The sequence below is a fragment of the Pediculus humanus genome, genomic scaffold (assembly GCF_000006295.1).
Source record: "Pediculus humanus corporis 1103172107734 genomic scaffold, whole genome shotgun sequence".
NCBI lineage: Eukaryota > Metazoa > Arthropoda > Insecta > Psocodea > Pediculidae > Pediculus > Pediculus humanus.
In genome coordinates, this window is record NW_002987337.1 from 412797 (window position 1) to 438295 (window position 25499).

The 25499-nt window shown below is 34.4% G+C and overlaps 3 protein-coding genes across 3 annotated transcripts; all 3 read left to right on the forward strand.

Annotated features, from left to right (window-relative positions):
• Nucleotides 1-288: 288 nt before the first annotated feature.
• Nucleotides 289-459, forward strand: Phum_PHUM328740 (polycomb complex protein bmi-1, putative; the record flags this gene model as incomplete). The annotated part of the gene is made up of 1 exon (XM_002427508.1): nucleotides 289-459. One exon carries the CDS (start codon nucleotides 289-291, stop codon nucleotides 457-459), a length of 171 nt encoding a protein of 56 aa, XP_002427553.1.
• Nucleotides 460-3694: 3235 nt separating this feature from the next.
• On the forward strand, nucleotides 3695-5919 carry Phum_PHUM328750 (polycomb complex protein bmi-1, putative; the record flags this gene model as incomplete). Its single annotated transcript, XM_002427509.1, has 3 exons — nucleotides 3695-3770; nucleotides 4034-4234; nucleotides 5822-5919. The coding sequence occupies 3 exons, from the start codon at nucleotides 3695-3697 to the stop codon at nucleotides 5917-5919; spliced, it is 375 nt and encodes a 124-aa protein (XP_002427554.1).
• A 12157-nt stretch (nucleotides 5920-18076) lies between these two features.
• On the forward strand, nucleotides 18077-23891 carry Phum_PHUM328760 (DNA double-strand break repair Rad50 ATPase, putative; the record flags this gene model as incomplete). Its single annotated transcript, XM_002427510.1, has 7 exons — nucleotides 18077-18124; nucleotides 19107-19364; nucleotides 20175-20255; nucleotides 20853-21389; nucleotides 21447-21645; nucleotides 21745-23176; nucleotides 23339-23891. The coding sequence occupies 7 exons, from the start codon at nucleotides 18077-18079 to the stop codon at nucleotides 23889-23891; spliced, it is 3108 nt and encodes a 1035-aa protein (XP_002427555.1).
• Between the last annotated feature and the right edge of the window lie 1608 nt (nucleotides 23892-25499).

Sequence of the window (25499 nt, forward strand, 5' to 3'; positions counted from 1 at the left end):
CCCATGTATTTTTTTTTTTTTTTTTTTTTATGGATTCTCAGAGTACGAACCGTAATTTGCAGGAAGCCAAAATAATAATAATAATGATAACCACGAATTTTATTTAATTTAATGTAATTTTTGTTTTTTGTTTCAGGTATCCTCCGGCATGATGAGGGGGAAATAATAATAATAAGAATAACGAATGAAATAATATTCCGATCATGTTTTGTAAAGTGTGTGTGTGCGTGTGTGTTCGTGAAAACGTGTTTTTTTTTTTTTTTACTTTTTTGACGAAATATTAAATTGATGAGAAATATGGAAATGGCGGCGATGACGACGACGACGACGACGGCGGTGGCGGTTACTCACAATAAAATAAAACTTCGCGAAGTGAACAGGCATTTGGTGTGTCGACTTTGTCGCGGATATTACATCGATGCCACGACGATAGCCGAGTGTTTACATTCTTGTAAGTAGATTTTACATTCTTTCTATTCGTAATTGTTGTAAATTTATGCAAAAGTGTGTCTCGGTTGTTACATCGACAAGACAACAACAACCAAAACAACAACAACTACTGCGACAAGTAAGTAATGACGATGACGAAAAGGAGTTTTCTCTCTCTCTCTCTCTCTCTCTCTCTCTCTTCTGGTTATTGAATCGTTGAAAGATGTCGTCCGTTCGTCCATCCGGTCGATCGATTAATTATTATTACTCTATGGAAAAAAAAAAAATTTTCTTATTACTATTTTCTCTCTCTCTCTCTCACTGCGTGACTATATAGAATTTTTTTTTGTTGGTATAAATACGATGTCGCTAATTTTCTTTTTTTATTCGTCTCGTTTTGTTTGTTTCTCTCTTCCCCATTTTTTTTTTTTTTTTTTTTTTTTTTTTTTTTTGTATAACGTGATCGTGTTTCATTTTAAAATTTCGTCTGCTTCTCTCTCTCTCTCTCTCGATTTCCTTTCTTCTCTTTTTTCCCCGTTAAAAAAAAAATAAAAAAAAATTGATTTAAAAATTAAATGGCTGACTAAATGTTTTAACTGTGGAAAAAAAATTTTTTTATTGAAAATTTGCGTTTAGTTTTTAAGGTTTATTATAGTCGAATGAAATGTTGTTAAATCGTTTTAAACAAAAAAGAAAGAAAAAAGAGAGAAAGAAAAAAAAATTTAAATTGGGTGCCATTGATTTTGTGTGACGCACGTATTTTTTTTTTTTTTTCGTTAATTTCTATGCTTTTGAGTCTCGCTTAAAATTCCGGGCAATAATCCAAACATAAAATGTATAAAAATTTGACCTTAGACGGTGTGTGTGCGTGTGCGTGTGCGTGCGCGTGCTAATAAATTTTGTTTTTCGTTTTTGTTTTTTTTTGCATGCAAAAAGTTAAATTTTACATTTGACTACTACAACGACAACAACAACAACAACGTGTTTGACTAACGTATTAATTAATTATTGTTAAAAAAGAAAATTTAACTACTACTACTACTACTACTAATACCAGTACTACCACCACCCACGTAATAATAATTTTTTTTTTTTTTTTTCGACAAACCTGAACCTGGATGTGACCAAATTCTTGTTTTGTTTTATCAAGGTGATGGGGCCGTCTAAATGAAAACACGACGCCCTATTTTTAATCATTTAATAATCGACTTCCTCTCGTTTTTTTTTTTTTTTTTTCTTTTAATTTATCGAAGATGGTACGACTGCAAGAGAGAAACGTAATTCCCCCCCCCCCCCAAAAAAAAAAAAAATCCGATGATGATAGAATGATTAGGTATGAAAATGTTATTGAGAATATGCGACAGAATAAAGTTGTGAGAAAAATACCCGAAAAAAAAAAAGTAATCCGGTAGTTGGTTGTTTGTGGATTAATATTATTATTATTATTAATATGGCATTAACTCGTCTTTTCCTTTTTCCTTTTTGCTTTTATAAAGAAAACCCGATTTTGTTAAAACCACAAAAAAAAAAAAAAAAAAAAAAATTACTATATTGAGAATGTTTGAAAAAAAAAGGTTTCGTGTTTTATTATCGTACGTGTCCGAAGTAAAATGGCATTGTTATGACTATTAATTTTCTTGTTTTTCTTTTTTTTTTTTGCGGATGGAAAGATGGACGGGATGGACGGGATGGACGATTCTCATATTCCGATAGTTTTTAATGGTCTTTATAAACTCGTTTTCCTCTCTCTCTCTCTCTCTCTCTCTCTCTCTCTGTCTCTCCACTACGTAAAAACACCGCTTAAATTATTTCCTATTGCATACCAAGGAAAATTATTATTATTATTATTATTATTATTATTATTATATTCTCGTTATAATGATTTAAACGTGTGTGAAAAAAAAAAAAATGGTGACAGGTGATAAAAAAAGTAAAAAAATACAATCAATGATGGCGGTGGTGGTGGTGATTATAAATTTTTTTTTTGTTTTTGGGGAGGAGGGAAGGGGGAAGAAGGGATAGGATTTTAATTTTTACACGAAATGGGTTTAAAACAAGGGGGGGGAGGGTTCGGGAAGCTCCCGAGGCTTTTTTTTTTTTTTTTTTTTTTAAATTAAACGGTCGTCGAGTTTGGTTTTTTATAAAAATAAAAATTTATCAGGTTGGGTGATTAGCCTAATGCGTTGATATCACCCGTGATAATAATAATAATAATAATAATAATAATCTCGACGTGGTAAATCAACGAGAGAATAATTAATTAATTCTTTAATTCTCCCCCGCCCCGCCCCCCCCCCCCCGTTTGGTGTTTACTTTACGAATTGAATATTTATTAGGTTTAATATCATCATCATCATCGTCGTCGTCATCGACAAGACGACTTTTACGAGGAACTTTGATGTGTCTCGTGTATTATTTTTCAGAATTTATTTTGAGGAGTCATTTGTCTCTTCTGATCCTTATTGAAAGGTTGTTTTGTGCCGTTAGAAACGAAACCGAGATTTTTCTTTGTCTTTTCGAAAAAGTTTTTTGGGTTTGCCCAATGCGGATTTCAATGTGCCCAATCTGCGGTGTACGAAATTGAATTCTGCTTTTTTTACCCCCCCACCCCCACCCCCCCTTTTCGGTGCCTTTAAGACGAGATCGGAACAAGAGCTACACATACATAGCATTCCTGGGTATGCATTCCCAAATCAAATCCTTAAGAATAACTTTCTTGTAATTATGAGATTACGAATCCTCTAATCGCCCGTTTACATTTCAAAAACACTATCATCATCATCATCTTTATCATTATTATCATCATCATCATCATCATCATCATCATCATCATCATCATCATTATTATTATTATTATTGTTACGTAAGAAACAAAAAAAAAACCCTAATAATAATAATAACTGCCGTCAAAGTAAGAACTTTAAAAAGAAAAAAGATAGAGAGAGAGAGAGAGAGAGAGAAAAGGCAACACCGCAACGCAATAATCCGTGACGTTTTTTTTCCAGGGGGAGAGGGGAAAGGGAGTGGTAAATAAAACACAAAGGTAAAAAAAAAAAAAAAAAAAAGGTTAAGAAAAAAAATCCTTTTTTTTTTTTTTTTTTTCTTTTCTTTTCTCCCTCTTGCTTTTTATGTATTTATTTATCAACATTATTACCTATTATTATTATTATTATTATAACATTGTCTACCTGGCTGGTTGGGACCTTCCTGTTCTGTTCGACTTACAACCGGACAAAACTTGAAATCCATTCACGGATTGGATTTCATGTGGAATAACGTAAATAGACCCGGCGCTGAACCGCAAACAGCTTTTGATTCATATTTTTTTCTACCTTCTTCACGTCAATTAATTCATCTTTTTCAGTTCATCATCTTTTTCTTTTTTCTTTTTATATTTATTCCTACTGCCTACTGGATATCTCGGTAAGATCTCTATCTATCTATCTATCTCTCTTTCTCTTTCCCATTCCCCCCTCCCCTCCCGTGTGTTTGTGTGACGTTAATAAAAAATTACATAATCACCTAAAGGTAGAAAATAATCATCATCATCATCATCATCATCATCATCATTATTAATATTAATTTCTTTTTTGTTTTTTTTTAGTTTGCCGAAGTTGTATAATAAAATACCTGAGTCGTCATAGTTTTTGTCCCGTGTGCGAAGTTCAAATTCACAAAACGAAACCGTATTTGAACCTGAGATTGGACAAAGCTTTACAGGATGTCGTTTATAAACTCGTGCCTGGATTATATCATAATGAAATGAAGAGGAGAAGAGAATTTTATGCGAAGAATAAAGAGCAAAGTAAGTGTTGGCTTTTTTTTTTTTTTTTTTTACCTCTCTCTCTCTCTCTCTTTCTTTCTCTGTTTGTTTTTCCTTTTGTTTTGTTTGCCTTTGTTTTTGTGGGTACATTTCTTTCTCTCTCTCTCTCTCTCTCTCTCTCTCTCTCTCTTTCTCTCTGTTTTGCAAGGTTGGCAACTTTACGAAATGGTTATAGATACGTTGTTTGCTTTATTTTACATGTCACGTAGGTACTTTATATATATATTATATATAGAGGTAATGTTTTAGGCTGAAGTAAACGTGTCTTCAAGAGGTTTTCTCTCTCTTTCTCTCTCTCTAATATCTCTCTCACGATTAAAAACGTAAAAAAAAAAAAAAATAATAATAAAAATTAAATTAAATTAAATTAAATGTTTTTTTTACAAGTAACCCTTACGCAGCATCTCTCCGGATCCGTACCGTATTCTCATCCCCGGGTTTTTTTTTTTTTTCTTTCCTCGTAAATCTTTTCATTAGTTTGTAAAAGAATTTTTTTCAAGGGAAGGGTAGGGGCGGGGCGGGGGTTTTCTTTTTAAAAAATGAGGAGAGAGAGAGAGAGAGGAAGATAGAGATAGAGAGAGAGAGAGAGAGAGAGAGAGAGAGGAAGATAGAGATAGAGAGAGAGAGAAAGAATTATGGATTTCGTTAAGGGTTCGTAGGCGGTTTTTTTTTTTTTTTTCTTGAGGAAAAGTTTTAATAAACCAAAGAATGCAATTTCAAAAAAAAAAGAAAAGAAAAAAAACGTTAAAATTTCTCTCGCGATTGATGCAAACCAACGGTCGGTAATTATTTATTTATTTATTTATTTTTCGTCATTGAAATGGCGGAGACTTGTTTTTTGACATTTGATTTCGTAACGACGCATTGCAGTAATATTTTATATATATATATATATATATATATATATATATATATTATAATATATTTTTATTTCTCTCTCTCTCTCTCTTTCTCTCTCTCTCTCTGTGCGTATATAGAAAGGTCGGTCACTTATTTAAAAATCTCGCGTCGTGTCCCTCCTTCGTAAAAAAAAAAAAAAAAAACGCTGATTACCTTAAGACGTGCGTGCGTACGTGCGTGAGTGCGTGCGTACCAACGTGAAACCGGTGTGTTGAGTATGTATATAATAATAATAATAATAAAGCCGTTGGCATTTAATCCGTTTTTACTTCCCTTGATCAAATTCTTTAATTGACACATAAGTGCTATTTTTTTTTTTCCTTTTTCTTTTATGCATGCATGAATGGAATTTGTTCCCTCCCCCTCTCTTTCTGTATTCTCTCCTGCATGCTCTTTTTTTTTTGGGGGGGGGGATTTTAATTCAAAAAATAAATAAACCCTTCTTCCGACGTGGCATTCGATGTTGTGTCGCCCTTAATTGAAAAGGTTTTATTAAATAATGTTTTACAAGAGATGAATTTGTTGTTGTTGTTGGATTTATAATTGCACCCCTCATTTTTTTTTTTTTTTGGTGGAGGGTAATTAATTTCGTGATGAATTTAAATTTAACAAATTTTGCTTTAAGTATTTGAAATTTAAAACTCGCGCCTTTTTTTTTATTGTTTTCAGTTCCTCTGGCAACTCCAGAACAATGCGGATTAGAAGAAAGATTAATATTTTCTCCGGATGATAGCATAAGTTTATCACTGGAATATTTAGAAAGGTAAGAATCGTTATTTATTATTATTATTATTATTTGAATCGATTCTCGAAGGTTTAATGGAATGTGGTGAAGGCTAAAAACAAGGGAAAAAAATTGTGTACTGTTAAAAAAAAAAAAAGGGGGGGGGCGGAGGAAGAAGCGAATGTAAAATTGTGTTTTTTCCCTTTAGGGAGGGGGGAGGGGAGGGACGGGAAAAGTTTATTTAAATAGTTGCGAAAAATAATAATCATAAATAACGAATTTCTTTTACTCGCTTTAAGTAAGGATCTCGACGAATTGCGACAATTTTCTCCGACGTGTGTTTGATTTATTTAATTAATTTTTAATTATGCGAATCGATTTAATTTCGCCGCGACGACGGTTTTCTCTTGCCAACCCACGTGACGTGACGTAACGGCAAAAAAAACTTTGATAATAACCCCGTCGATTTTTATCAGTTTTGAACACGGAGATAAGTTGCATTCGATCCTTTGGAGTTGTTGTTGTTGTCGAACAAGGCTGGAATTTTCCAGTTTTTTGCCGCAAACGGTTTCTTTTTCTTTACCGTGATTTTAATCGTGAAAATCTTTCTCGCATTTTTTTTAATTTAAATGATTCCGTTAGTTCGTCGGAGCTTTTTCTGATTTTTCTTCCTTTCGGTTCGGGTACTTCCTTCTCCATCGATTAATTTCCATTCGTCGTAACGGTTTTTTTTTTGTTTTTTGATGTCTAAAGATTCTCATACATTCCGAATGCGATTTCCGGGAAATTATACCAAATCCAACAAACACTTCCTTTGTACCAAGTTTATGTTGTCTCGTTTGCTTTTTTTCTTTCTTTTGAATTTGTATCGAAGAAGGTGACGTGCTTATCGGGAAGTGAGTACCGATACCCGATTCTTTGGATGTTAATGACGTCATTCGAAACGGGAACTAACTTTCGCGGGGGTCAACTTGACCCTTAATTTCGATCGCCTTGATTTGTTGAAGTACCCAATGATACCAAAGGGTTAGCATTGATAATACACTCTCAGGGTTCGAGTACTTGTCGAGATTGTTTACGTGGATTCCGTTTTCCGTTTTAAAGGTTTAAATGGAAGCGTGTAGCATAGCGCAGCACACGCACCTGATTCCACAAATATTTATAATTAATTATTAATACCGGATGAGAGAGAGAGAGAGAAAGAGAGAGAACCTGCTGCGTCGACGGTTTTTTATTTTGACACCGCCGTAGAGCGGGTACCGTTGGTGGGTGTTCGACCGAAGATACTTATCGCGGGTCACGGAAACTTTTTTTTTTCTCTTAATTTTAATTATTTTAATTATTATTATTATTATCATTATTAGTATTGAAATTATTTGCGGAAAGTGCTGTGTATTTTTTTTCTAATATTAAAAAATAAATAGTAACTCGTTTTTTAATATATATATATATATATATATATATATATATATTTGCCATTCGAGAATTTTTGAATTTTTTATATTTTTTTTTCGTGTGATTGTTATCGAGTTCCTTTCTAATTATAACAAGGCAAACAAGTTCAAATGGTTATGGTGGTGGTGGTGGTGGTAGTGATGGTGGTAGTAGCAGTAATACTGTATCGAATAAAGTAGAATTTTTTTCAAGTCGATTATTAGGTGGTGAATTAGTAAAATTTAGAAAAGCGTTTAAAAAGAAAAAAAGAGAGTTAGAAAGAGAGAGAGAGAGAGAGGAAGGGGGGTTAAAAAGAAGAGAGAGAGAGGGAGAGAGAGAGAACTTACAGGAAAAGGATTAGTTTGAATTGATAAATTATTCGGTCATTTTATACCTAAGACCCTTTTTTTTTGGGTTCTTAAATTAAACTTTTGAAAAGAAAGAAGACATTTCTTTTATTTCCCCTCCCCCCCCCCTGTCTCTCTCTTCAAGTCGAGGGAAAAAGGAAAAAGGAAAAGAAAGGAAAGGAAAATGGAACGAAATCCGTTTGATTTTCATCTTGTTTCCATGACAATGAATATATATATATATTTTGTTGGGTCGAGAGGATTTTTTTTATCATTTACCTTAATTCTTCTTCACTCTCTCTCTTTCTCTTACACTCTCTCTCTTTCTCTTACACACTCTCTCTCTCTCTCTTCAAAAAACAAAAAAAACTTTTTTTTTCAAAACCTGAATCCCATTTTTTTTTAAAAATTATGGGGAGGAAGAAGTTTTTTTCGGTTGTAATTAATAATTTGTGAAAGGTTTAAAAAAGAAAAAAAAATACTTGAAAAGGTGAATAATAAACCGGAAATTGAAAGAAAGAAAAAAAGGAAGTAGAAGAAAAATTGCGAGATTTTCGGCTTTTCTATCGCCATCTTTTTTTTTTTTCTTTTGTATTCCGTTGGTATGATTTGCACATTTTCTTGGATTCTCACACGCATTTATTTTTCCTCGTCGTGGAAAACAATTTTTTGAATTTTTCGGAAAATTTTTCCTCTCTCTCTCTCTCTCTCTTTTTTCCATTTCTTACTTACTACGGCTTTCCTACCGATCACGTTACGCAGATGTTTATGTGTTTAACGAAGGAGAGAGGAGGAGGAGGAAGAAGAAGAAGATCGGGGGTGAAATTTTAACATGACCGCACGGTATCAAATTTCGTTTTTCTTTTCGTTTTTCGTTTTACCCCTAATCTCTCTCTCTCTTTCTCTCTCTCTGGCTGTCCGAATCTTTTTCTCTCTCGGTCGGAAAGAAAAAAAGAAGAAGAAGGAAAAAAAACGAAACGAAAGGAAACGAAACGAAACAATTTCATTATTTCGCGTGTGTTTCGAAACGTGAAATTATGCAGTAGGTCGTCGTAGTCGTCGTAGTCGTGGTAGCAGACGAGGAGGAAGGAAAGAAAAAAAAAAAAAACAACAATTTCAATGCCACCACTTGATGAATTCTAAATGACGTTTTCTCTTTTCTGGTATCTCGCTATCTCTCTCTCACACACACACACACACACGCGGTTTACCGAATCATTGTTACTACAAAAGATTAATCAATCAATCAATCAATCAATCGCAAAATCGAAGTTGAAAATTGCCAACTTGCCAACAACTTTTATTTACATGATGCTAAAAAGGAAGTTGAAACTACCTTTACTACCTCCTTAGCCGAGCCTTACATTCTAATGACACGACGATTTCGATTTTAGGATTTAAATAATAACTAACGGGGGGAGGGGTGGAGAAAGGAAGGGGGAGGCGCAAACGTAAAAAGAAATTTCCTTTTTTTTTGTGTGTGTGGCAGATTTCAATTCTATAACGGAAGAATTTTTAGATTTTAATGGCGAAGGAGATGATGATGATGATGATGATGATGATAATCGTCGAATGATTTGCTAACGATTCGTACGTACGGATAGAAGAATCATTATTATTATTATTATTATTATTATTATTATTATTATTATTATTATTATTATTATTATTATTATTGTTGTAAAAATAAAATTTTTGTCCGTGTCAGATTTATTGCAAATGGCGTCGTGAAACGAATGATTTACAAATTGAACGGGACGACGCGGAATTCGACAATAAATCAAAATAAATAATGAAAAATGGCGGCGGTGGCGGCGGCGGCGCCCCCGTCACAAATTCAAGTTTTTCCTTTTCAATATTTCATCGGGAGAGAGAGAGAGAAAGAGAGAGAGAGTGAGTGAAAGAAAGGATAAATTCATTGTTTACATATTTTGAAAAATATATACAAACGTTTTTTATTAACAAGGAGACGATGCATCAAAATTCGAGTTTTTTTTTCCGCTGGAAAATATCAAATCGGAATGAAAATGAAAAGAAGAAAGAAGAAGAAAGAAGAAGAAGGAGAATAAGAAGAATAATAACGAGAAGAAAAGAGAAATTTGATGTGATTTTTTTTTTCGTTGAAGCGGTCGAAGAATCGCGAGCTACGTTTTTTTCGTGGTTACCGTTACATTTGCCGGGTCGAGAGTTCGGCACAATTACGACGATCGCGAACAAACAACGCAAACGTACCAAAAAAAAAAAAAAAAAAAAAAAAAACAAACAAACAAACAACATACACACACATACACATACATGTGTACAAACAAACATCAGTAAAAAATAAATACTACCTCGTGTGCGTTTTTTTTTGTCATTTGTTTGTGTTTCGTTATTTTCACGGGTTCACGTAGCGTGAATTTTTCGTTTAAATATGTCTGTTTGGCATGCTTGAAATTATTATTATTATTATTATGTTCGAATGTGCGTGAGTGCGTGTGCTCGTTCGTTTGTTTGTTTGTTTGTCGCGGGAATATTTAATAAAATATTCGACTCGCAATATCTCATTAGTGAGGGTGGTCGGTCACGGTGTGGCGTTCGTTATCATCAAATTCATGATAAGATGAAGTCACGAATTGTTTTTTACCTTTTTTTTCGATAGTCCGTTCGTACGTTCGTTCGTACGTTCGATTTATAGAAAACGAACGTCGATTTCGAAAACAATATTGTTCGTCACATGATGGAAATAGAAAAAAAATGTGGAAGCGAAATCAAATTGAGAACATTGTTGTTGTTGTTGTTGTAATAACGACGATAGTGGTTAGATAAAGAAAATGTGTATGTGTGAGAGAGAGAGAGAGAGAGAGGGATAGAAATAACGAATGAGAATGTGAAAGAGTGAGAGAGAGAGAGAGAGAGAAAGATCAACCCGAGTCAACACAGTGCTTGTGTAACACGATATAATTTAACAACCTGGTAGACTGATAAACTTGTTTTAATAAATGAAGGCGACGCGGATTCAACGTGGGGAAAAGAAAGAAAAAAAAATGGTGTCGTTTAACCGTTGCGAAAATTGGCATTTTTTTTTTTTTTTAAAGTTTTCCCGTCGATTTTTCTTTAATTTTAATTATATTAAGTGTGAATGAATTTTCTTTTCTCATCGTCCCTCCCACCCCACCCCCCCCCCTCATTTCGAAGGAAAGAATCGATTCGAATCGACGTGATTACAAAAACAATCGATTAGAGATTTCATTGATGAAAAAATGATTCGTTCGAATTATTATTATTATTAATATTTTACGTCACGAGAAGTAAAGAAGAAGGACATTTAAAGCAATCAATCAATCAATCAATCATTGATTTATTTATTTTAGGGGGAGACGGACGGGAGAATGGGATATCGATAGGTGCTAAAATTAAATCTCATTGAATCCGCATTCGAAGGTTTTTGTTTTTTGTGCGTGCGTCAAATGTGTTGGAGTGTGTGTGCGTGCGTAAGTGAGTGCGTGCGTGCGTGCCCTTCCCTCGTAGTAGACGTAGTAGTAAAGGATGTCCCTATTGTTTTATTTCTGTTTCTCTCTCTCTCTCTCTCTCTCTCTCTCTCTTTCTCGCATTGGCCGCCCTATCATCAGTCACGTCTCTACTGCTTTTTATCAAAACTGTCTCATTCATATTTTTTTGTAACTTAACCGTCGTACGAATTATAATTTGCGTTTATTATTATTATCATCATTACTATTATTATTATCATGAGTCTAACCTTTTCTCTTCGTTTTCATTTTTCTGGACGGTAAATGCAAAATTGAATTTATTCCCTATTTTTTTTTATTGTACAAAACGATGGAAAAGGAGGAAGAGAGAGAGAAAGATAGAGAGAAAGAGAAAGAGAAAGATAGAGGAAAAAGGAAAGAGAGTGAGTGAGAGAGAGAGAGAGAGAGAGAAAGGAAAGGTTGAAAGAAAACAAGGTCGTCGTTGTCCTCGTCGTTGTCGTAACTGAAATCAAATCGGAAATTGATCTCATCTTTTTTTTTTTTTTGCTTTCTCTCTCTTATTATATCTTTATCTTTCCCTCTCTCTCTTTCTCTCTCTCTCTTTTTTACGTCTCGTAAGTGAAACATTAGCAGACCGTAATTTTTTTTTTTTTTTTTTTCTTAAAGGCTTTGCTGTTGCGGTTGTGTCTTGTTGTAATGGCGGAATATTGATTTATATACTCAGTAAGTCTAAGAAGAAAAAAAAAGGGATTTATTAAAAAAAATTTTTTTCCTTTCTTTCTTTCTTTGAATATTTCCCGAGATTTCGAAAAGTGGGGGGGGGAGGGATCGTGTGGGAGGAGAGTAGAAGGTGGGAAAGAGAAAGGGAGAGAAGGAGGGAAGATGAATCGAACGAGATTAGAAATAAAAAAAAATTTTTTTTTTTGCGTTTTGGAGCGGAAGATTTTTCTCATTTTTTTTGGAAAAAGGTTTTCCATTCTTCCTTTTTTTTTTTTGCCTTTTTTCCTTTTTTTTTCCTTTTTCATTTCCCGATATTAATAAATAGTGCCCGTTTAAATTTATTTATTTATTTATTTTTTTTTTTGAAGATTTTCGGAAACGCGTGAGTATATTTTATATTTTCTGATTCCACGACGAAAAGTTTCTGGTTTTTTTTTTTTTTTTTTTTTGGGGGGGGTTTACGAAGAGGAAAAAAATTAACTAAAATCTGGGGTAAAAAACAAAAAACAAAAAGAAAATTTTTTTTTTCGTTTCAATTTCCGACGGAAAAAAAATAAGTTTGTGTGTGTGTGTGTGCGAAGAAAATGTCGTAGGGAAAAACTCAAAGTGTAGGTAAGGCAGGAAGGAGGGAAAGGTAGAGCGAGAAGAAGAATAGAATGGAGAGGAGAGGTGAGGCGAGGGGGGGAAAACTGGAAGGTAAAGAATGAGAAAAGCATGAGTGAATGGACTGCGGCGGAAAATGCGCGAGCATTTCGTAGTGGATCGATACGACGAGGAGAGTGATCGGGATGATGATGATGATGATGATGATGATACGGGGTTTCGTAGAAAAGTTTTTTTTGGGGAAAGGAGAGAGAAGAGAGGAAGGGAGGAGGGAGGAGGAGGAGGAGGAAAAGAGAGAAAAACCACCCTCTCATCGATGAGTGTTGTAATTTTCAAACTGAGAATGAGGAGGAAAGAAGAGAGAGTGAGAGAGAGAGAGTTTCAAAGAGTTTGGGTTAAAATAAGGGCGCCCTCGGGTTTTCCTCCTCACTCTCTCTCTCTCTCTCATTCTCCCTCTTTCTCCCTCTTTCTCTCCCTGTGTGTGTGCCTCCTTTTTTATTTCCAACTACATCATTAGGTTACTTATTTAAGGATTCGAAAACGAGGATTACAACGTAGTATTTATTTATTTTTTTTTTTCATCTCTCTCTCTCTCTCTCTCTCTCTCTCTCTCTCTTACTGTCTCTCGATCTTTTCGTCTTTCTTTCTTTTATTCTCGAACTTTTTAGTGTGATACTTGTGGTGGAAATGACGATTAAATGGTGTAAATGCTTTCATGTGTGTTTTTTCTTTCTCCTCCTTCTCCTCCTCCTTCTCCTCCCAACCCGGAAAAGATTTTGTCTCATCTCATCTGGAATAAGGAATAATAATGATAGTTCGTGAGTGCGTTTTACGTGTGCGTATGTTGAAATGCGTTGTTGCCATTTTTTTGTTTTTGTCAAATAATTAAATTAAAGCGTGAGAACAATTTTTATTTATTGTTGTTGTTGTCGTTTTATTTGTCAAAATGATTCGTGCCACGTTTTTTTTTTTTTATAAAAAATAAAGAGCAGACGAAATTTTTTTTTTTTTCGATTATAAATGATAAGTAATTGCATTAGTAATTATGGCGGTAAGAAAATTTATTATTATTATTATTATTATTATTATTATTATTATTATTATTATTATTATTAAAAATTTCGATCTGAGTTTTTTTTGTTTTTTCCGTTATGCGTTATTTTGTTTTGATCGTCGTCGTGTTGCGCGAATTCGTTTATTATCATTATTATTATCATTATTACGTATCCTTAATTCGTCTGGTAATGATAATAATAATAATAATCTTGCGCGTGAGGTATAAATGATTTTGTTTAATTTCATTTTAGTTCGGTTATAAAAAAAATGGTGAATTTTTTAGTTTTTTTTTTTTTTTAGTTTTTTTTTTTTTTGAGATCATTATAACGGACATAAATGGTGTTTTGTCCGTTGCTATTTGGAAGAAAGGCTTTGGGCAATTCGGACCATATTTTTTTCACGTTTTAGTTCTTTTTTTTTAATCGCGTGCTCACGTCATTTGTTAACTGACAAATTGAAAAATTAAAAATAGTAATGATAATAATAATAATGATAATAGTAGTAGTAGTAGTGTGAGAGCGGTGGTGGTAGTAGTAGTAGTAGTAGTAATAATGATAACGACACATAGAACATTAAGGTACGACAGGGAATTCCCCCGAGTATTTCAACAGAAAGTGGTGATGGTGGTGGTGGTGGTGGGGATAACGATAGTCGTAGTAATAATGATGATGATGATAATGATAAACCGAGAAAAAAAAAAAATTATTTATCAATGTTGTTGTTGCGTTGTTGCTTACTTATCGCGCACGAATAAATAAAATGATCGGGATTTTTTGTATTTTAACCGTCGTCGTGACGTCATCGTCGTCGTCATTTATACCGCTAAATCCCTTATTGGAAGTAACTAATGATAATAATAATAAAACCTGCTAAAATCGTCAGTCTCTCAATATTGAAAAAGAGTAACAGCAGGAGTGGTAGTGGTAGTAGATACGTTTTGTCGTTTTTAAGTTTGAAACACGGTAGTAGAGCATTGGTAAATTAATAATAATAATAATAATAAAACATGAAACGGATAATTCGTTCTTGTCGTCGTACTTGACTCACTTCTATAAATGATAGATAGATGTATAGATATTTGAATATATTAGGGCCATTGTGTGTTGTGTGTTAGATTTATGATTTTTTTTTTTTTTTTTTTTTGAGGTCGCGCGTTTTGAATTAAATTGAAAAAAAAAAAAAAAAAAAAATTATTTAGTCGAACAAAAATGATTTACGTCACCGGTTGTACTAAAATCAAATTATTTTGAGGTCATAGAGAAATTTTTTCTTTTTTAAAAAAAAAAGGGCGGGACAGGAAGGGAGGAGGGAGAGAGGGAAAGCACACGGAAGTGATGACGTGAAAGCAAGCAATCCGACGTTTTTTATTTTTTTTTTAAATTTTCGTATTGAATTTTCAAAAAATTAACCGCCTACGTAAAATAACAATAACTATTTGAAAGTTTAAAAACAAAAATAAATAATAATAATAATAATAATAATAAAACAGGGGAAAGCGTCTCTTGTTCGTTTCCTTTGCGATCGCGAAAAAAAAAAAAAAAAAAAAGTGTGTGTGCGATCTCGAAACGCACGCGCACGCGCGCGACCAACTTTATTCGATAAACTTAAAATTGGCAACGCTGCATAATAAAAAGAAGGAAAGAAAAAAAATTTTTTTTTTTTTTTTTATTATTAAACGAGTTAATTGCAGCAGAAAGAATAGCACGGAGAGAGCGAGAGAGCGAGTGAGAGAAAGAGAAAGAGAGAAAATAAAATAATAATAATGATGATTTTTTTTCGTTTTTTTTTTTTTTTTTTTTTTTTTTTTTTCAATTTTAATTTGATGGCGGATGGAAATATTTCGGGCGGGAAAGAAAGGGGTAAAGATAGAATGGGGAGGAGGAAGAGGAGGAGGAGGAGGAGGAGGAATGACGTTTGAACATGTAATGAAGCGTTTAAATACAAAAAAAAAAAGATAATAATAATAATAATAATAATTTTTCTCGGGAGAAATGAGAGTGGTGATATGTGCGCCGTTAGGGTAGCGAGGGAAGGAGAGGAGAGAAGGGAATTTTTTTATATTTTCCTTATCGGTTTTTATTTATTGATTTCGTTCGATTATTATTATTATTTAAAATTGTGATTTATCGTAATGGAGTTTTAAATTCCGTCACGTGCACGCTATAGCTTTCAATATTATTATTATTATTGTTGTTGTTGTTGTTGTTGTTGTCGTTTGTTGTTTATCTATTTATTTATTTGTTAAAAACTCGGGGGGGATGGGAGGGGGAGGGAGAGAGAGAGAGAGAGGCAGATAGAAAGAGACAGACAGGAGGAGAAAGCGAAAATAATAAAACGAAAGAGGTTTTAATTTTAAGGTTTGCTAATTTTTTTTTTTTTTAACCTCCTCTTCCTCCTCCCCCTTCCTTTTGTTTCGAAACTGATTTTTTCGCACGAAAACTTTATATTTATATATTTAATAACGTTGACCGCTCCAGTAATAATAATAATAATAATAATATTAGCTTTGAATTTAATGGTTAAAATTACTTTGAAAATTTACAAATGAAATGATAATGATGATGATGATGATGATTTTAATAAAAGTAATAGTTTCGCAGTCCGTTAAAATAATAATAATAATAATAATGATAACGATGATGATGATGATGATGATGAATTTTATAGTAACTGTAAATGAAAAGAAAGAGAGAGAGAGGAGGAAATTCATGAGAGTGTGAGTGAGAAAACACATACTGAATATTATTACACGTATGGAAGAATGTCAAGTCATTGTTCCAAAAAAACATTTTTTTTTTTTTTTTTTTTTTTTAAATGTTGCCAACCGCAAATGAGAGAGATGTTGTTGTTGTTGTTGTTGTATCTAGCAGAAAACATGAGAAAAATTATTTGCTAGACTTTCTCTTTTCTCTTTTAGAAAAAAAATTCTTCTAGAGAGTTTTTTTTTTTTTTTTTTTAATTTGATGGTCGGTTGAAACCCACCGTCAAATACTCGCCGCTACCACCGCCTTGTTGTAATATATCACAACATCTTTAAACAATCGATTAAAAGATTGATGATGATATCGATGATGATGATGATGATGATGATGGCGATGATGGCGGCGGTAGTGGCGGCGGTTTCAATTTTTTTTAAAAAAAAAAATTAATTTTATAGGCGAGGCAACGATTGTCATTGTCCTTTGTTGTTGTTGTTGTTGTTGTTGCTTAACCAGAAAGTTTTACTACTTTCGTGATTTATTTATTTATTATGTTTGTCGTTTCTTCTTTCTTCTCTCCTCCTCCCCTCTCCTCCCTACGTTTTCACTCTTTCCAGGTTTCGCGATAAAGGAAAAAATATTATATCGGCGGTTCTAATTAAGAAAAAAAAAAAAAAAAAAAAAAAACGAAAAACCTTTGGTCGGTCCCTCGATGATGAAACAATTAAAATTAATTAAAAAAAAAGTTACGTAATTATAATGGCGAACCGCGAGTTCAACATTTAAAAGTTTAGACTTTTTTTTTCGGTCTTCATCTTTTTTGTTTTTTTTTTTTTTTTTTTTTTTTTTCTAATTCCACGATCTTACCGAAATCTAGTCAAACAAATTATTACCAAATATTTGTCGGAGGCTTGCGGGGGGAAACAAAAAAAAAAATTAAATAATAACCGGTGGTGATGATGTGAAGAGAGAGAGGAGGAGGAGGAGGAGGAGGGGAATAGGGAATTAGGGGTGTAAAGAGAGGGATAATACGTTTTACGTTCGCAACAGCCAAAAAATAAATAGAGGGTGAAAGAGGGGGATAAAAAAAAAAAAAAAAAAAAAAAAAAAAAGGTCGCACAAAACAACTTGAGAGTCGACAACGACGACGACGACGACGAGGGTTTTCGGTTGAAGAGGTTTTGATAAAAGGAGCAGCTTTTAATTACACCAAGTAGAAAAAAAATTTCTTTTTCCACGTACGATGATCGTCGTGGCGGCAGATTTCTTTTCCTCTCTCTCTCTCTCTCTCTCTCTTTCGAAAGTTTAAAAAAATCGAAAATCTTTCTTTTTCTTCTCTTTCAAGTATTTAGATGACGTATAATAAATAACATTCGAATCCTCTCGAGTTTTTCTTTCGTCACTCCCACCCTCCCCTCCCCCTCGTCATCCCCCTTCTCTCTATCTCTCTCACTCTTTTGCCGGAAACGCAATTTATATGTTTAAAAAAGGTGAATTTTTTTTATCTAGTGAATAAATCTCTTCGGGAACGAGGTCCAATGGGAAACGAAAACGGGAAAATTCCCTTCCCTTTTCTTCCCTTCACGATCCCCCCCTCCCCCACAAAAAAAAAATAAAGTTTAAGCCCCTTAACGAATTGAACATTACATTGAATTCGCATAAGAAGAAAAAGAAGAAGTTATCGATTTTCATTTTTTTTTTTTTTTTTTTTTAGTAAATTTTTAATTTGTAATGTTGGCATAATGTATGTAATTACACGAAAAATAATGACGGGTTTTTAGACGACGTGTTAACGATTCAACTTTTTTTTTTTTTTTTTTTTACTACGCGTAGTCTCTCGCTTATGGCCGCACATAAATACTTTGTTAAACATGCGTTTGCATATAATTGCTCATTGTATAATTTCTTCTTTTTGCGAGGTTCGTAGGGACCCCCACGACTCTCCTTCCACGTTTTAAAATGGGATGATAAAGGCACACGAAATTTTTTCGAGTGTTTGTTGTTGTTATTGTTGTTAATTTTGAAAAAGTGTACCTAACACCTAACCTTGAACGATTCGAAACGTGCGTGTATCGCAACAATTGATTGATTGCGCGAGTGTGCGTGCGTGTGCGCCTGTGTGCCTGTGCGTGTGCGCGCGTGCGCACGAGTTAATGAAAGGGAACCTGAATATTGACTTTCCCCTTTATTATCCATCTCTCAGCCGGCCACTTATTTTAAATTCGATCCTAGAAATTTTTTTTTTTTTTCTTTTATTCTCTCTCTCTCTCTCTCTTTCTCTTTCTCTCTCAATCTCTTCTTTCACGTTTTTGCGCGAATGATTGTTTATCGTTAAGACGTGTCGTGTCATTAGAAAAAAAAAAAAAAAGAGATAGAAACGAAACGAAACGAAAGCGTTGCGGGGAAATGTTTTTTTATTTTTTTTATTTTCGTGAAATTATTACTGTCATTATTATTATTATTATTATTATTATTATTATTATTGTCGTTATTCTATCATCATCGTCGTTGTTATTATTATTATTGTTGTTGTTTTCACGGTTAATGCGAAAATATGCGTTTTGGGAAGAAAGAAAAAACGTTCGCGTATAGATGGCGAATTACTTTTTTTTTTTTTTTAAGGTATGAAATGAAGGTCGTCGTCGGTCGTTTTTGTTAAGATGGCTGGGTGGGGTCTCTCTCTCTCTCTCTTTTAATAAATACGACTTTATATGGTTTTAATTTATCGTGACCTTATACGAGTGCTGAAAATTATCATTATTATTAGGTTTTCAAAGAGAGAGATAGAGAGAAGTAAAGCATACGTTATTTTTTTCTTTCGTGTTTGGTGCTGCAAATAATTATTATTATTAATTTTTTTTTTTTTTTTTTTGTATAATTTTCAGTGAGGATTTTGAAAAGGACACGGTGTCAAGTCAAAGTTCAGAATCCGGAGATAATCCGGATGGATTATCGTTTCCTCAGCAACTCGGTCTTATTAAACTTAAAAATGTCGAGGGTAGAACGTCGAGAAGAGAATCACAAGACGTGCAGGAAAATAATAATAATAATAATAATCCGGCTTTTTCGAAAAGGTACCTACAGTGTCCGGCCGTCGTGAGCGTTTTCCACTTGAAAAAATTCATACGGAACAAACACGATTTGACCGAGAAAATGCAGGTGAGTAAAAATGAAAGAAAGAGAGAGAGAGAGAGAGAGAAAGAGAGAGAAAGAGAGTGAGAGACAGAGAGAGAGAGGGAGAGGGAGAGAGTGAGTGAGAGAAAATTTTTTATATTGGATTTATTTAGAATGTTTCGTGGCACCAGAAAAAATGCTGCGTAGACTGGAAATGTCGAATATTACGACGGAAATTTGTCGTGAATTTTTTTTTTCTCTCTCTCTCAATTTAAAAGAAAATGGAAATCGATGAGGCGTGTTTTTGACGTCACACACACAAACACTCGTAATCTCGAAGAAGTTGCTTCGATTTCTCGAACGTTATTAAACGATATCCCACCGCTCCCTCTTTTCCTTCTTCCATTTTCAAAACTTAATTTTATACGGTGAAAATGATCGACGAGAGAGAGAGAGAGAGAGAGATAGAGAGAAAGGGGGGGACTGTTGGGGTTCACAAATCAAATGCAGTCAGCAATATTTCAAAAAAAAAAAAAAATCAAAATCGGCTAATTCAAATGTTTTTCTTTTTTTTTACTTCTTGAATTTTCGCGCGCATTTTTTTTTTTTTTTTTGTCCTCTCGAACTCGTCGTTAACTTCCTTGCACCTGGTTTTTGTTTGTCGAAGGGTTTTTTTTTTTTTTTCGGGTCGTTAGTAACCCTCTGTTTGTTCTACGTCACACACACACACACACATTTTAAATTATGCTCACGTATTACGTAGGTCAGCGCTTATTAATGTTATCATTATCATTATTATTATTATTATTATTATTATTATTATTATTTATTTTTTATTATTTTTCTTTTTCGTAGGTGAATATTATACATAAACGAGTTCCTCTTCCGGATCATTACACGTTAATGGACGTCGCTTACATATACACATGGAAAAAGGTGAGAGAGAGAGAGAGAGAGAGTCGATGTTTTACTTATGCCCCCAACTTTTACCCCCCTCCCTCCCTTCGTTTCTTAATTTTTATCCTACACTTGTTCCTCCAATCATCCGATAAGGCCACTATCGGTCATTGACATGATTGTTTCTTTTTTTTTTGTTTAAATCTAATCGGATTCATAATGATAATAATTAATTAGATGTTGTGAATCATCATTATTATTTTTCTTTTATCACTGTTATCATTGTTGGATTTCTTTTGCGGGGGGAAGGGAAGGGAGGGGCGAGTGTACAAATTTTTATAAAATGATGTTTATTATGAAAAGAAAGACAAAAAAAATAATAATTAAAGAGGATTTGTTGTTTGTTACCTTTTTTTACGAAGGTGGTAATTAGAAGTTTTTTTTTTTTTTTTTTTTTTTCCACGTTCACATTAAAAGAGGGTTAAAATATTTGAAATCATTTACATCCGGTTTAAAGAATAAAAAGAAAAGAAAAGAAAAGAAAAGAAAAAAGAAAAAAAATTTTTTTTTTTTTGAATGTAATCATTGAGGAATCCATGTTGAAACTTTTTTTTTTTTTTTTTTTTTTTTTTTTAGAGTTCTCCGATGAGATTTTTCTACAACATATGCGAAATCAAGAGACAAAGGATTAAAATGTTGCCGAGAGTGATCAAAGCGGAAGAAGAAGAAAAAGTACAACAACAACAACAACAACCGAAAACGGTGGCGGTCGTAAATGGAGAAACCGAATCTCCACCGGAAGTCACGGTCGGAGTGAAACAAAAAGAGGGCGTTAAAACGAATGGCGAAATATCCGTGATGAAATTCAATAAGAACGCGAGTGTCAAAAGTGAAATTAACAGTGGCGGAGTCGGAGACAAAAAAATAATTCAAGGAGAAACAAAGGAAATTGTCAACGGTTCCGCGATAAACAACAACAACAACAACAACAATGTTGTAGATAACGGTAAAAACGTTTCGTTGACGAAAGATAATTCAAAGTCGGAGAAAAAAACGGAAATCCCCGTTTGCAATGGTAAAAGTGAAACGAAAGACTCTATGATCGTCGAGAAAGAAAAGACGTCGAACGCGACGAAAATTAAATCGTGTGAAAAAAGTGATGAAGATGATAAGGTTAAGTCCTCCCCCTCCTCCTCCTCCTCCTCCTCCTCGGATAGTGATAAAAAAGAGATATGCGATGAAAGTAGAAAACCTGCCGAGGTACGTGAAAATGAAATTAATAATAAGTCTGAAGAAAAGCCTTTGAAAAATAACGAACAAGTTTTGCTCAATCCCATTTCCGGTAAGTTGGAATCAGTGCCTTCTTCTTTAAATGAAAATAAGCAAAGTGCTAATAACGACGAAACGATGACGATAAAGAAAAAAGAAAGTGTAAAAAGTGTTAAAAAATCACAAGTGACGGAATCCAAACCAAAGAAACAACAACAACAGCAGCAACAGCAGCAGCAGCAGCAGCAGTCATCCGAAGACGAAGACGGTAAAGATAAGAAAAAATCATATGTGAGCATATTGAAAAAATTCCGAAAGGAAAAATCGGGTGACAAAAAAGAATCGTTAACGGTCACAAAGAAAGAAACGACAAACGACAAATGTTCGCCTCCTGTTCTTCCCTCTCCCCTGGCCAACCTTGAAAAATCACCTTTGGAAAAATCCACCCCCCAAATCGCTGACGTTTCCGTCGAAATCAAATCGGACAAAAACGATTCGGAATATGATTTCGATGGTACGAGTCCACCGAATAAATTCATGTCCCTTCAAGAATATTCTAAAATGTCTAAACATCTTAAATGTTTGGCATCGAAAGACAAGGGAAACGAAAACGGTTGGATTTCTTTGCAAGATTTCAGAGATCACATGTTGAACAACAGTCCTGCCGCGAGCAAAGACTCTTCCCAGCAAAAGGAAAAAAAGAAATCCGTTCCCTCGCTTTTTCGAATCGGTACGGAAAACAATAAAAAAGTGAGTCCGAAACATCAAAATGGAAAATTGACGAACGACGGAACGAAACCGAAAAAAGTGGCACCGACGATAATCAATATAAAAACGGAAGGAGAAAATAGAAACAAAACGGAAATTAAAATCGATTATCCGTCGAAGGAAAAATCTTCGAGTTCGTCTCCTCCGAAACCCATCAAAATTGAAAACAAAGGCGGAGAATACAGTATCAAACATGGGGAAGATGATGAAAAATCGGGAGTGACGAAACACGAAGAGAAAATTTCGCAGCAACCGAATAACGGCGGGCCTGGTGACGATGGTAAAATTTTGAAAACGGATGACGACGCGAAAACGTCGAAAGACTCACCGAAAGAATCCGTGAAAAGGAAAAATGCGGAAAAATCAGAGGGAGAACCCGCGGCGAAAAAGAGTAAAATGATGATGAATTCCGAGGGTAGTAAAAACGACAATTTCGGAGCCATCGATTTATCGAAAACGGATGCGAGTTCAAAAGGTGATAAAAATCCGTTGGAAAATCTCATGGATCTCGCGAATAAATCCGGAACGTCGAAAAGTGACGAAAACATGGTGGAAGCGTTGATATCCGCGGCACAAAACCAAAGCATCGAACCTCTTTTGAAAATACCGCAGTATTCTCACAACAGCGCGAAAACGTCACCGAGTCAAAGTTCTCCGCCGCAATCGCGAAACATATCCTCGAACGACATTTCACAAGCTCTGCAGTTTTTCAGAGACCTGAGAACGGACATAAAAAATCTGGAAGCGAAAAGTCAATTGAGTCCGAATTCGTTCATCGAACATTTGTCGCAGAAATCGTCCAACCTGGAACCGCTTCAGCTCTACCAACAGCACATAAATTTAATAAGACGATTGAAGAGACAACAAATGGCGGCGAACGTGACGGATGCGCCGCAAAGGAAAACTCCCAAATTATCGCCGACGTCAGAGTCGAAAAAGAAAACTTCACCGGAATCGAAAACGAAAAGTATGGCGGCGGCAGCGGCGTCGGCGGTGACGACGCAACAACAACAACAATCGGAAGATGCGGCGGCAGCGGCAGCGGCTGCCGCTGCTGCAGCACAATTTAAATCTTCACTCGAAAGGATGCTGTTTCAAATACAAGATCAAATGGAATTGCAAAATCGTATGGTAGCCGCTCAAACCTACAAAAACCTTCCTCCTCTCTTGCAATTTTACAATCATCCATCAGCTTTTTGTCCGACTCCTCCGTCACCCCCTAAATCCGGTCAAAACAAACTCAAACCTTCTAGTCACTCACCGAGTTCTCCGAAATCTCCTCCCAATTCTCGTAATAAATCCCCTCAAAGTCTATCCTCTCCTCCCGGTGCTCTCTCCATGTCTCTCCCGAATTCGGATCCATCGTTTTTCGCATCGCAAAAGTACAATCAATTCATAAACGCGGGTTTGAATTCGGAAATGACGTTTCATCAAACGTTTCAAAATTATTTGAATCAACAAGAAAAGATAAATCAATTGAAACAATCGCAACAATCGATGGGACAAAAGCAACAGAATCTTCCGGTCTACGGGAAATCCATATCCGATTTGTACTACGGACCTCCCCCGCAACAGCAAACGGTTAAAAAGTTGGAATCTCCCACCACCAATTCCATGGGTGCCGTGCAAAAAACGTGAACCTTGAAAATGTGATCGATCGATCGATCTATCGATCGCGATAGATCGATAGATGTCGAAATCGAAATCCTCCGAGTCGTTAATTTTTCATCCCGTTCAAGATAGAAAGAGAATCTCGATCATATTGGATTGAACGATTGGGAAACCTGCGCCGCCATCTTTTTTTTTTTTTATTCGGGCGATCCAAATAAAAAAAGTTGTTCGTTCGAAACAATCGATAATAATAATAATTAACTTTTCGCCTTATTATCATCATCATCATCATCGTCGTCGTCGTAATTATCGGAACTTTTCATCCTTCGTTGAACCGTCCGTCATTTTTTTTTTTTTTACGTCACAGCAAAAAAAAAAAAGAAATTCCGTTAATGTTAAAATTATTATTATTATTTATTAAACGAAATCAAAACCGGAAGTGAAAACGTTTTGACGTCATGACGAGTAGCGTAGTATATATGTTAATTATCATAATAATTGTTTCGGAAGTCTTTGTGCGCGGGGAGGAAGTGCGCGGTGGAGAAAAGTTTGTTCGTTTGTTCGAACGATTGTTTTTTAATTATGGCGGAATATTTTTGTCTGTTTTTTTTTTTTTTTTTTTTTTTTAAAAGAAAAAAAATTAACGAATTTTTACCTGAGAGAGAAAGAGAGAAAGAAATTAAAATGTCGACACATTAAGAAATTAAAATAATAATAATAATAATAATAATAATAATAATTAAATGACGAGTAATTAATTATTATTATTATTATTATTCGGTGGTTAAGTCTAAGTACTCGCCGTAATTAGTACTCGTCGTCGTCGTACGAGAGGAGGAGGAGGAGGAGGAGGAGGAGGAGGAGGGGAAATTTATCATTATTATTGTGTCAGGGTAGCGACAAAAAGATTGGAGAGGAGGAGGGTGGGGAGGGGAAAAAAGTCGCCAATTTAAAAATGTTAATCTTAACTCGCGATCCGACCGGGGGCGACCGGGGGCCACCGGGGGCCACCGGCCGGCCGGTCGGCAAGCCGGCGATTACGAATGAATTTTTTTTTTTTTTACACGTACCCGTACCCGTACGCAGGTATTTTTTGTAATTAAAATCGTTGTTTGTTGTTTGTTAATAATAATGATAATAATAATAAGTATTATTATTATCTATATTAATTTAAACGTAATGCATAATGTAAAATGTTCCTTCATTATAAAAGAAAAGGCAAAGTGACGTCATCAAAAATCACTCTTAAATGTAGTCTGCTAAAAAAAAAAAAAAAAAAACCGTTTATCGAACAAACGTTTGTAATAATCAATCGGAATTTTCTTTTTTTTTTTTTAAGCGAACGAAAAACAAACAAACAAACAAAAGAACAAACGAGCAAACAAACAAACAAACACCTGATTCGAGATTACGGAAAATCATCGGGAGATTTTTCAATAAACAACCGGCGTGGAAAGAGCGACGGGGAAAATTTTTAAATCGTTTGTTTGTTTGTTTGTTCGCCTGTTTGTAATTTTCCTTCTTCTTATTCTTATTTTCTTTTAAAGCATAATAATAATAATAATAATTATTTAATTTTTTTTTTTTTTTAAAACGGATCGTAAAGAAAATCGTCTCGCTTTTGTTTGTTTTTAT